The sequence below is a fragment of the Carassius carassius genome, chromosome 18 (genome assembly GCF_963082965.1).
Source record: "Carassius carassius chromosome 18, fCarCar2.1, whole genome shotgun sequence".
Classification (NCBI taxonomy): Eukaryota; Metazoa; Chordata; class Actinopteri; order Cypriniformes; family Cyprinidae; genus Carassius; species Carassius carassius.
The window spans coordinates 7,392,379-7,405,839 of NC_081772.1; the positions used below are offsets into that span (position 1 = coordinate 7,392,379).

Here is a 13,461-nt window from a genome sequence, read left to right on the forward strand (position 1 = left end):
AGCTCCGAGGATCTCGCGCCTTCTTCTCAGAAGCCCAGCAGACGAGCTGACATCGAGAAGGAGCCGGGGCGAATGCTCGTGTTGGCCGCGATCAGTCTCGGCTGCGAGTGGTTTGCACCAGCGCCCCCCCCTCGTTCCCGGCTGGATGATATTTCCCTTTCGGATGAGCGTACTTCTCAAAGCCCGCCTCATTTCTTCCTGAGCTTCACGAAGAGGTGGCGAAGGCTTGGAACGCTCCATATTCAGCGCGAACTCGTTCGTCTGTCTCACTAGTATTCTCCACACTGATGATGCTAAAAACAGGAACTACCACTCACTTCCGCCGGTGGAACAGGCGATAGCGACGCACCTTTGTCCGCCCTCTGCTGGACGGCGGCAAAAGCGGTGTTTTCATCTAAAGCCTGCTGTGTGACGCTGCGTCGACACTACTAACGATGGCTGCTTCATCGAAGCGCAGGTGTACGAGTTCCGCTGTGGCCGAGCTCTCACCCAAGCGCGCCACAGTTTCAGTTCCAGGAATTGTGACTGTCTCAGCGTTTTCTGCAATGCGCAAGCCTGCACAGTTGCCCGCTTGCCTGCACACAAAAGCCGTTATCACAACAGCTTCAGCAACGCAGCTCGAGACCCCCGTTCTCGCTCTACTGGCCGTCGCCCCGCGCCGCGGGGACCGCTGCAGAGGATTACGGTGAGGCCGGGAGCCCCGAACCATCCTAGGAAAGCCATCTACGCATGCTGCATGACGCTGCGTCGGCACTACACACGATGGCTGCTTCATCGAAGCGCCGGTGTACGAGTTCCGCTGTGGCCGGGCTCTCACCTAAGCGCGCCGCTGTTTCAGTTCCAGAGATTGTGACGGTTTCAGCGTTTTTTGCAACGCTGTACGGTTGCCCGCTTGCCTGCACACGAAAACCGTTATCACGGCTACCCAGATATTTCCCGAAAAAGGTGTAATTTCTGGTGTCCCGGCCACGGCCGATGGTGCTATAAATGTAGTGACTATGCCCACTCCTCAGTGCCCACAATCACTATATCACATGCGTCATGTGGTTTCTGTAAAAACGAAACCCGTGCACGTTCGTCCGGCCACGGCCGATGGTGCTATAAATGTAGTGACAATGCCCACTCCTCAGTGCCCATCTCCACATGTAAGCACAGCCCTGCACACAGGGCCTGCGCCCATAAAAGCGACTCAAGTCGATCGCGCACACTGCATAGTAAGCGTGCCCACCCCTCAGTGCCCACAATTACTATGTCACACGCGTCATGTGGTTTCTGTAAAAAACAAAAAACAAAACCAGTGCACACTCGTCCGGCCACGGCCGATGGTGCTATAAATGCAGTGACGATGCCCACTCCTCAGTGCCCATCTCCACATGTAAGCACAGCCCTGCACACAGGGCTCGCGCACATAAGATCGACACAGATCGGTCGAGCGCGCCGCATAGTAAACGTGCCCACTCCCCAGTGCCCACATACACTATGTCACATACGGCGCGTGGCTTCTGTAAAAACGAGGCCCGTGCACGTACGCTCTGCACAGGCAGACAGCGAGTTGAAAGTGGCATATGCAGCCCACAGTCACTCGCAGACATATCGAGTCCCACGGGACCTGCTCAGCCTTCCCCCAGTCGGTTAAGCGCCGGGACGGGGTCGAGGAGGAGCGATCTGCCCGCTGTGATCAGCGCGCTCCCCGCCTCAAATGCGCAGCACACCAGAGCGCCGCCGTTGCCCGGTCAACAGAGCGCGATTCGCATCCAGCCCTTAGCCATTCATGCAGATGCATGGTCAGCGCTTCCAGGGGTATCGGATTGGGTGCTAGGCATTATAAAGAGAGGCTAATCGCTACAGTTTTTTTCAACGCCCTCCGCGCTTTTCAGCGCGCGTCGAAACTACGGTCAAAACAGAAGTAGCACACATACTTCGGGCCGAAATATCAAAACTGTTGAGCAAAGGGGCTGTAGAGCCTGTGTCTCAAGCTCAAAGCGAGGGGGGGGGCTGTACAGCAGATACTCTCTGGTGCCCAAGAGAGACGGGGGTCTCAGGCCCATACTGGATCTAAGACAGCTGAACAAGGCATTGATGAAACGCAGTTTCAAAATGCTTACGACCAGGAAACTCCTCGCGCAGATTCGCAGAGGGGACTGGTTCATGTCAATAGATCTGAGGGACGCGTATTTTCAAATACCGATAGCGTCAAACCACAGGCGATATTTGAGATTCGCCTTCAAGGGCCAGGCATACCAGTTTACAGTCCTCCGTGGCTCCTCGTACGTTTACGAGGTGCATGGATGCAGCGATCGCTCCTCTCAGACTCAGAGGCATACGAGTGCTGAATTATTTGGACGACTGGCTGGTTCTGGCCCGATCACGAGCGGAGCTCGTGGACCACAGGGCCGTTTTACTCGATCACCTCGAGAAGCTCGGCCTCAGTGTCAATTGGGCGAAGAGTTCGCTGAACCCCAGTCAGACGATCCTGTTTCTGGGTATAGTTCTGAACTCGTGTTCCATGACGGCGCGGCTGTCACCACAGCGCGCGATGGGCATTCAATGCGCAGCGAGTTCTTTCCGCTGCGGCGCGACCGTGTCGCTCAAACACTGTCAAAAGATGCTGGGTCTCATGGCCTCAGCATCTCCGGTTCTGCGGCTGGGCCTGCTCCGCATGCGCCCCCTGCAGTTCTGGCTGAAGGCTCGGGTGCCGCGCAGAGCGTGGGCGTCTGGCCGGCTGCATTTCAAGGTCGATCAGAGCTGTGTTGCGGCTCTAGCACCTTGGACAGCGAACGGCTGGTACCGATCAGGTGTAAGCCTGGGGACTTCCCCGAGTGTGAAAATGGTGTCGACGGACGCCTTCACTTCGGGATGGGGAGCGTTGCTCGAAGGCAGACCTTCCTTTGGCCTATGGTCAGAACGGGAAAGCTCCATCATATCAACTGCCTGGAAATGCTGGCAGTGGAGAACGCGCTGACGCGCTTTTGTCCCCATATCAAGGATCACCACGTCGTAGTCCGTGCGGACAACATGTCCGTGGTGTCCTACATAAATCGCCAGGGCGGTCTCGGGTCCCGAAACCTGTGCAGGCTGACGGAACGCCTCCTGTTTTGGGCTCAGCGCAACGTGCGCTCGCTGAGAGCAGTGCATGTGCCTGGACTGCAGAATCTGGGTCCAGACAGGCTGTCCAGAGGCAATGTTCCTACGGGCGAATGGTCTCTACACCCGCAAACAGTCCGGCTGTTGTGGGAGAGATTTGGCATGGCGGAGGTGGACCTCTTTGCGTCCCACGAAAACGCTCACTGCCCCGCGTTCTTTTCCAAGAACGAAAGCGCGCTGTCACGGAGATGGTCGTGCTGCCCGCTTTATGCGTTCCCTCCTGTCTCCCTCCGTCCGCAGGTGATAGAACGGGTGAGAGAAACGAGATGTTCAATAATGCGGCCAGGGGCTCGATTTGGCACCCTCAACCGGAGTTGTGGTCCCTCCATGTGTGGGCGCTCAACGGTTACCCGCTGATCTCGCAGTGGGAGTGCTAAATACCATCACTCAGGATAGAGCTCCGTCGACACGACGTCTGTATGCCTCGAAGTGGTCGGTGTTCTCCAGCTGGTGCACAGCTCGAGGTTATTCACCCCTTAGTTGTGAGGTGACGGAGGTCCTCTCCTTCCTACAGGAGCTGTTGGATAAGGGCAGAGCCCCATCCACGCTCAAAGTTTATGTGGCGGCCATTGCGGCGTTTTCTGAAACGGCGTCCGGTCAGTCAATAGGAAGGAACGATTTAGTCATCCAGTTCCTCAGAGGAGCTAGGAGGCTGAATCCTCCCAGACCTCCGTCAGTCCCTATGTGGGACCTCGCGGCGGTTTTGGAGGCCTTGAAGGGTCCCCCTTTAGAGCCTATCCAATCGGTTAGCCTTCAGCATCTGTCGTTCAAGACAGTATTCTTGTTGGCTCTCGCTTCTGTGAAGCATGTGGGTGATTTGCACGCGCTCGCGGTGAGCCAGTCGTGCTTGGAGTTTGGGCCCAATGACTCAAGGGTCATACTCAAACCTAGGCACGGTTATGTGCCGAAATCCCTCAACACACCGTTTCGGGCTCAGGTTATTGCCCTGTCTGCCCTGCCGGTGTCAGGGGAGGATGGAGACTCGAGTCTTCTTTGCCCTGTCAGGGTTTTAAGAGCTTATGTGTCTCGCTCTGCTGCCTTTCGGTAGACGGAGCAGCTGTTTGTCTCGTTCAGTGGACGTTCCAAGGGAATGGCTGTTTCGAGACAGACTCTATCCAGATGGATAGTTGACGCCATAGCGTTAGCTTACGCTTCCAGGGGCCTTCAGTGCCCGTTGGGCGTCAGAGCACACTCCACAAGAGGCGCCGCCTCGTCGTGGGTGTGGTCTACTGGGATCTCCTTGCAGGATATATGTATGGCGGCAGGTTGGGCCTCGCCGTCTACATTTATCAGGTTCTATAACCTGGAGGTCCCCGCCTTGCAAGCAAGGCTGTTGTCGGTATAGTCGAATCAGGGCCCTGAGGGGAATTCTGAGTTCACGGGCGCTATGCGCTGCCGACTGTTATATGGGCAGTATTGCGTAAGACCCGCATTGCCACATTGGTCAGGCCTTGCCTCGGCTGTGTGATGTCATATTGCCGCATCTACGGATGCTGCTAGATATAGGACGGAGGGCTTTTTCCCTTTTCTGTCCTGGACTCTCTGTGAGTCCCTCTGGTGACTGTGCACTGTAAATCCTGGGCGTTGCTTCAGGTTAATTGGTGTGTGATCCCTGCGCGCACGGCGTTTTACATTGGGTTCCCGTAGCGTCTTAGCTAAGACGCAGTACGAGAGAGCTCTCATAAGAGAACGTACTCGGTTACTAAACGTAACCTCGGTTCTCTCTAGAAGAGCGAACGAGTACTGCGTTCTCTGCCGTGCGCACGATTCACTCTGGTTTGCTTCGGCGATGAAATAAATCAGGTGAGTCAGCCTTTTCGAGCTCCTTTTATAGGTTGGGCCACACCCGTTTTGGCGGGAAGTGGCAAGAAGGGCGTGAAGAATTGCCGCAGAACAAGCCAATGAGCGAACGAGCCGTCTCGTCTATGGCTGTGTACTGCTGCAAATGCGCTTTACAAAAATACAAAATTAAGGATAATTTTTTGCTTCAGTATTTCGTGAAAAGAGACTTTTCCCGTAGCGTCTTAGCTAAGACGCAGTACTCGTTCGCTCTTCTAGAGAGAACCGAGGTTACGTTTAGTAACCGAGTACGTTTTCAAACTACTTCAACTTGCCTGTGAAATGCATTTTGAAAAATGTAATCGTGAATATTTTTAGTTTTTTAGTTTAGTTTTAATGTCAGCAATGATTGTAAATAAAATCACAATTTTTTTGTGGTGTAAAATATCTTTTTTATTTTTTGCGATATGGGTTTTGCTGGCAGTTTTATATGCACAAAATATGCCAAATAAAAGATTTTTTATTTATTTATTTGAAATCTACTGCTAAAATGTCAAATAAGTTCTGCTAGCAGACAAAACAAAGCATCAGGATATTTATGCATGTGCTTGGCAAACAGTGCTGCATTCAGTGCCGCCTCTGTTTTGGCTTGCTGACTCTCTCCTATTCATAATAAACCTAAAAAGGAGACAATTCCACAGAATCCAGGTAGAAGTGCTCAGACTTTTGACACAATATGAATAATTGTAAAACTGTACCTCTTTGACCCTCTGCAGCAGTGGAGGCAGCCAATCTTTGTTGACCTCACAGTGACTGTCCAAAAAAGTCAGGATCCCGGCTCCTGCAGCATCAGCCCCTCGAACCCTGGACCGTATCAGTCCTGTGACACACACAGATCAGAGACAACGAAGAATTCACGGTCCATCACAGCTGCGCATTACATCTGTTGAGAAGCCTGTTAAACTGACAAACACTCGTCTCAACAATCCCATTCACAGAAAAAGATATGAGAACAGCCATTTAAATCTGATTAGTTGAAGGGACAATTAAAGCCTTATGGTTATTATTGAAATCAAAGCAAGAAGCTTTTCCATGAAGGCAAAGCTATTAAATCAGTAGAGCCTGACTGAAGATGCATAATAATTGTAAACGTGCAAGACTCGTGTGCTAAGTTTCACGCTGCACAGCAACTTCAGCCAATTAAAAATCCCATTTCATCCTCAATAAGGCTGTATTTTCCAGATGGGTGAGCGCACCCTCTACAGAGTTGTTGGGAGCAGGATGTGTTTGTGTGTGCATGCATATTGGGCTGGTGTGGCCACTGTGTATGCGCTGGGCAGATGAAGAAGGAAGAGAGAGTAAAAAAGACAGACAATGAAAGACAGAGTGAGAGAGTGAGTGAATGGCAGAGATTACATTCACCTACAGCTAATAGAGTTAACATAGCAGAACCGCACACCCTGTTTGTAGCTCCGGGACGACAATAGGGTTTAAATGCCTTTAACAATTTTCTCTTGTACAGAGTTGGCTGCACAGGGGTTTTATGCATTAATCAATGCAGTCTATGCGACAATGTGTGACAGTGTGTAATGGAACCTCGAAACGCAACTGGCTGGTCATTACTAATATGAACTTAGATTTTTTTCTTGGCAATGATGACTGTACATTACATTATTATTTTAATTAATACTATCATTATTATTGGTGCTTGCTCATACTTTGGTTTAGGGAGCAAACCCTAAGCCCCAATAATAAACTTGTGCACATAACTAGCCAGGGACATTACTGATTAGCTTATTTGCAAGCTTATTTAGAAGAGCTGTGCTATTACTTTAAGTCTGTTGGATTTGTTTGCTAATTTCATCATCTGCCAGGCAAAGTCCAATTGCTTAAAGGAAGGAATCACCTGCACGCGTTCACATGGAGCAGCATTTACTACACAGAGCCGCTGTTCACTGACAAGCTGCTCAAAACATGAGCAACATATGATCGTGTTTTTTGCGGAGCTTGTCAGTGAAAAACGGCTCGGTGTAATAAATGCTGCTCCATGTGAACGCGCGCAGGTGATTTACTGCTGATTACAGAACCGGCTTTACTGATGCGATTTATTGTGCAGCCCTAGTTCATGGTAATTAAAATAAAGCTGGAATAAAGTAAAAATGTTAAAAGAAAAAACTTGAACTTAAATTTTACAAAACCAAAATTTAAAATGTTGCCTTGGTTAAGTAATAAAATTAATGCTACATAGAAATATGAAAAAAAGACAAAACTATAACAAATTACTAAAGCTTAAACTAAAAATATACAAATAATGAAAAAGCTCAAAATACTCAGAATATTAATAAATGCCTTAATATTATTTAAATAAAACCCTGCATTCATCCATAACACTGTGGAGAGTTAAATTGTTGAACATCGACCATGGGTTCTGAACAAGGAAGCCTTACTCATATTACCTACAGAATATATGAAAATCCAGATATTAACGTCTGAATGCATTTCGTCCCAGTGACATTAACAGCACAGTGATAACAAACTAAATGAGAAATTTAAATGCAAATTGGACGTGGAAATTTATGTAAAGCTCGACCTGTTTAATTTACTAAAAAGCTAACCAGCCATAAAGATGACTTAACCTTTCAACATCCACAATGTTGTTAAACCATGCTAATGGGATTGCATCAAATATTAAGTGGGCATTTTAACCTCTAAGGGCTTGGACAGCCATTCTGAACAATAGCTGACATAAAATCTGCCACAAGCTGTACAGCAGTGGCAAAATCAATATTTGCTAAAACAGTTTAAGACAAACTGTTTTCAGTTAGATGCACATCAAAATGCTCTGCTTACAAATGGATTTTTAATTGCTTTTTTTTTATCATGAGTGTAAATCTATGTCTATGCAAGCTTTTTGCAAACTAATCTATACTGTGTCTCAATCTAGATTCAACATATCGGTTCATCTGAATGGAAAGATATGGATGACAGTATGAGTCAATGTGGCAGCGAACCTGTATCTGCTCTGTTTTCCACCTGTGCAACAAGTACATGTAAGCAAGTGTGAAACACTGGTCAGAGTTTCAATCAAAGTGCAGTAATCTTCCTCACAGTCTGTTCACCATCACTCTCCCAGTAACACACCACCTGCAGCTAAAACACTCACCAGCACACAGGTGAAAAGCTGAACAGCTGCTTTAAGAGTCTGGATGGTATTACAAACAGGTGTGTTGCCAGCCCCAAAATGAAATATTGAATTAATAGGGAGAGGGAGAGAGTGACAGATGTTGTTACTGGCCTACCTTCTCTGCGTTTATTGCGAAGACACTTTACTTTGGGCAACTTGGTGAGAAGAAGGCAGTCATTTGCTATAAGGGAAAACAAATATTTAAATTTATTTATTTGAAATATTTATGTGCATTTATGACATTAGAATATGAATTTGTACTTTTTCGAACATAGAAATTCAAATATGCTGTAATGCACAATACTCACGATCTTCGCTGAAATCATCTACCAGTATGATCTCGTGAATCAGATGCAAAGGAGTCCGATTCAACACACTGAAGAGAAACAGTATTAAACATTTAATTAATGCTTATAGGAATAAAATAAAAAATAAAAATATATATATAAAATATAAAAATATTTAAAAAAAAAATTAGATTAAAAACGTAATACTTAAATGAAAATAAGAAATGCTACTTTGGCAACTAACACAAATTAGTTTAAGTACTGCAATTTACACTAAAAAACACTAATAAAAAAAACTAAATTTACTGAAACTTTAAAAACTAAAATGAACTTAAAATATAAAAAAACCTCAACATTAATTAACACTATAATTGTATATAAATAATAATACCACATGCCTACATACATATTCATACACATTTTTTACTTAAAATACAGAAAATGTAATCATAATGGCCAGTTTATTCACATATAGGAGGTTGTCATTCTGAAAATTCTCAAATAACTATTTAAAAGAAAAAAAATAATAGATCACGTACTTATCAAGTGCCCCGGTTATGCCATTTTTTAAGGTTCTGAATATCGTTTTGGGAGTCTCTTACAAAAGGTTTACATGCATGTAGGTCAAAAAACACTTTGATTTTCTCAAAATATAGATTAAATATCACCTAATTTTCCAAAAATTCTGAAACGATTTGTTTGAAGCAGTGGCGTAGCCACGGGAGTGTCAGGGTGGGCCAGTGCCACTCAAAGTGGCAGCTGGCACACTTGAAAATAGATGCAGAATTAATTTTTATAGTCTTCATAAAATCTTTTTTTTCTAAACTTGTGCTAATGTTGTTTACTTGCAATGTTTGTTAATTTAAAATGCAATTAAAAACAGCCGCTGACTGTGAAGTTTGAACTCAGCATCTTTGGAGACTTTTGCCAAGCATTCTTAACAGTAGAAAATCTTTGACTGAACCTTGCTAGGCTAGCAATGTGTCGCAGAGCTCCCTGCTTAATTTCTTAGAAAAAAACCTCAGCTTGATGGACAGCCAAACACAAGGCCTAACGTTACACCCGATAAGGGATCTTTCTCCCTCTCCGGGCGCAGCAGCAACAGGTGTGACTTCTGAGGCACAGCTGGCTGCCAGAAAAAAATCTGCTGAATCAGAAGACACTGAAATGGCAGATGTCTACTAATGTGATAAAGAGGTATATAAATAAATACGTTTAAATATAGTAGTTTCATATAGTTTTACGGTTTTGGGTCGAGCACATCAGCCCAGTCTATTCTTTAACGTTAGTGATACGCACAGTCAGTTGCACATTAATCTGACAATGAATGGGGCACAACCAGTTATTCTGATGTACACCCAGAGTCTCTATTCTGGCTATGCTAGTGGTTTGAAGCAGTTTTAAGTCAGCCTCTGCTCTGATTGGTCAGATGGCCCAGTCTGTTTTGACTGGTCTACCGCATACAGCACTTGTCAGAAACGATATGCCCATTGCCATAATTACTCATTTTTAACGCTCAATATAAAATATAAACATCTATTATTTATCATACTTACAGGTTGTGATTCAGTGGAGCAAGCCGGTTCAAATAAACTAGGTACTGAGCCATCAAAAGCAAGCACTTTGTGAATCCCGTGTTGAACTCCCCCAGATTAGAGAAGCAGTCATCAGTAAAATTATGTCTTTGAGGGTGGGTCAAATTGTTTGAGGACGACCAACGTAGAACATATGCATGAATTATGCAAATGTGTTACCTTGTGAAGCCGTCACAGAAGTAGTACTAACGTCTCATTTAGTCTGTACAGAGTTTATTCTTTATTTTGGGAAACAATTTTATTTACCGTGCACTTTCGGCTTTACAACTTTGCAGATTGTTTACGTTCACATATAACTACATTACACACTGCATGAAAGGCAATACTGGAAATTGAATAATAGGGGCACTTTAAATGTGGTTTCAGAACATGCACCATAACTCGGTGAGGACTTTGTTTAAACTCAGTTTTATGGGTTTATGGGTCACTATTCACATTCACTTTAACATCATCACATGAGATCCATTTATGGAAAGACAGTATTACTAGCTACCAAAATTGATTAAAACTGAATTATTAATAATTAATTTGTTATACTATTCAGTCGATTATCTTCAAACTATTAAAAGAACATCATGCATAATGCTGTAAAACAGTACCACAAAAATAATTGCAAATATTTTGGGCCAGTGTTAGCTCTTCTGCTTACCAAAGTCCCAGAGATAAATAAGTAGTTTTTTTGTAGACAGGTATGGAGGGAGATAATGGGGCTTCATTGCTGTGGAGTTGAAGAGTAAACACCTCCTCAAAGCCTTTTTTTGCATTGCACTCACAGGTATGGAGTCAGTGAGACACATTCATCACAGTTCTCCTATGTACGGCATATGCGCACAGATTCAAATGCACACATATACACAAGTAAACACCTAAACAATTCAAATTAACTTTGAATCCTCATATTTCACCTCACAAAAAAATATTTCTTCCCTCGAACAGGAATGAAAATCTAATACAAGTCTAATATAAACTAAATCAATTTTGCCATTTTAATCGATCAACCTTCTTCAGGTTTACCTTACTTCTCTTATCATTGGAGACCTTAGAGATTGTATTTTTCATATTTGACCACTGTTTTATATTTAAAATTATGTAGTGACAGTAATTCATTAATTTGTGACAAGAAAATTTAGCAAAAAAAAAAAAACACCAAGTTGTTGGCTTTTGTTACAAAAAGCTGATACATACACATACAATCACGAAAGTATATATTTTTTATTTTTTTTGGCTGCCAATAATTCAGACAAAACATCTTTTCTAGTTTTTATCAAAAACTTTGAGAATAAATTGAATATGTATATTTGTATATGTATGATAGATGTTGCAAGTATTCAGTAAAAAATGTAATGCATGTCAATTTCATGTATGATCATACATGAAATAAACTTTTTTGTGAAGTTTCTGTAACAACAATCTAGTAGCTATGCTTGATTAAAAAATCACTTACAACCTATCTAGAATGTTTTATTGCTGTTTGAATAAAAAAAAAAAATTGTAAATCAAATCAGTCGTCCATTACAAATCATACAAGGAGCATGACTAGTACCTAGTGGACATTGTTGGTATAGCGACTAAAAATAACACAGAAACCTCATTTTTTGTGATATCAATGTCAAATTTGGAACACAACTTCTTTAGACTTAAGGCTTGTCATTTGACATGAATTTAAAATCAACACATTTTATTATTATTTTTTTTTTAATAAAATATAAATAAATATTACATTACTTTTTTTATTACAACAAATTTAAACACCTATAACTTTTGTTTTAAATTTTATTCAACTTCTTTCACATGTACAAGAAACTTCCAAGTGTGTTTTTAAAAACGAGCCCAAAATTAGGTTCATATTCCAAACCGTTCCAGAATTACATTAATTTTTAAAGGTGCCATGTGCAAAAATTGAGGTAAAAATATCCAAAAAATGACCTACACGCATCAAAAGAATGAGAAGAAATAAGGTCGATGATTTCATTAAAAAAATGTCAAGTTATAGTGCTGCAGAGATATCAACCTTAATTAGCATTAGCATTACTAGCCCCGGCCCGACAGGTGTCGTAATACCATATTCGGCCATGGGAGGCGGTATGTGGGCAACATAACCACCAGCCAACCTGCAATACACGAATAACTCGCACGGCTTGTGGGCGTAATCTAACCTGATGTCAATCGTGTGGAAAGTACAGCCCACTACTTCATTTCAGTTCAGCGAAGAGAGCGGAAGGATGACTGAAGCCCTTGGCAAGAGACCACCACCCGCTACAGGGAAACAACCGCGCTCGGAATCACAAATCAAATCCGATAAGAAAAAGAGCCGAACCAGAGTAAACATCGGCACTGCTTTCAATCGCTGGAGACAACTGATGGACCTGAAAGAAATGAGGTTCGACACCGAACTTGCAACATTTCTTTTGGATTGGTAAGTTAGATGCTGTTAGTATTTCGCTAGAAGTTTGTTTTATATGTTTGTGTATTTTTTTTCGGGAAGTTATAACATAGAAATGTATCGAAGGCTGTTCGATAAACGTGCTAATGTTAGCGATGGCTAACCATAGCTGCGTTTGATAATTAGCTAGCTATAACTTACCCATTTTTTTATATCATAACTAACCTGCTCTGTCTAGTCTGTTGGTCTCCGTGTCCTCTTTGCTTCGTGTTTTTTCTGTACGTGAGAAAATTGATGTGTGGCGTGAAAGCGTGTGAAAAGAGTCAATTGCGTGTCTCACGGTGAATAGCTTGAAGATGTCATGTTTCAAAATCACTTGACATCACCCAACGTTCCTCTGGAGGCAAAACGTCCTCTTATAGCAGCGGTTCTCATTTCCAGTCCTCGCGCCCCACTGCTCTGCAAATTTTGCACGATTCTCTTTGTTAACACACCTGATTCAGATAATCAGCTCGTTAGAAATGAACTCCGTGCATGAACTGTGTTCCAATTGTTCATTGCTCCCTACTCCCTGAGCAGGGGAAATCTGTTGAAGTTTACCTCACATCGAAACATTCATTCACTGATTTGTGCTGTGCAGCGTCTTTAAACATGGACAACTGTGACATCATATACCTCTGTAAATCGATACAATTTAAATTCACGTCTTGCACACTTCAATGCACTTTGATTGGAACATATAGCTAAGTTCGCTTCGAACTGGAATCATGGCTGAATATCCTGTGATGTACACTTCGCAGGGCACTTATGTTCGAATAGAACAAATGTCTGAAGCGCTAAGAGAAACGTTCAAAATGTGCAGAGCAGTAGGGCGCGAGGACTGCAATTGAGAACCGCTGTCTTATAGGCTTCGGCTATGCTCTAGGGTTGTTGTGAAGGTAGGGGCGGAGCATAGAGACTATTCCGTTTCTCGTTTGTTACTCTAGAGTAGACCAATTCACTTTATTGAGGCATACTGCCCCCATCTGGTATGGAATGTGGAGTATGACTTGATTTTTTTGCCAGACATGACAGATGGCACCTTTAATC

The 13,461-nt window shown here is 43.8% G+C and overlaps 1 protein-coding gene across 2 annotated transcripts in view; it reads right to left on the reverse strand.

The window, feature by feature from the left end:
- The window catches only part of LOC132092244 (polypeptide N-acetylgalactosaminyltransferase 14-like), a 64,694-nt gene that overhangs the window by 18,307 nt on the left and 32,926 nt on the right, over window positions 1-13,461 (reverse strand). For both annotated transcript variants that reach the window (XM_059498406.1, XM_059498407.1), the window contains exons 4-6: window positions 8,416-8,483; window positions 8,223-8,288; window positions 5,682-5,803 (exon numbers count right to left, since the gene is read on the reverse strand). In XM_059498406.1, coding sequence (XP_059354389.1) covers window positions 5,682-5,803; window positions 8,223-8,288; window positions 8,416-8,483 — 256 coding nt within the window. The remainder of the gene's footprint in view (window positions 1-5,681; window positions 5,804-8,222; window positions 8,289-8,415; window positions 8,484-13,461) is intronic.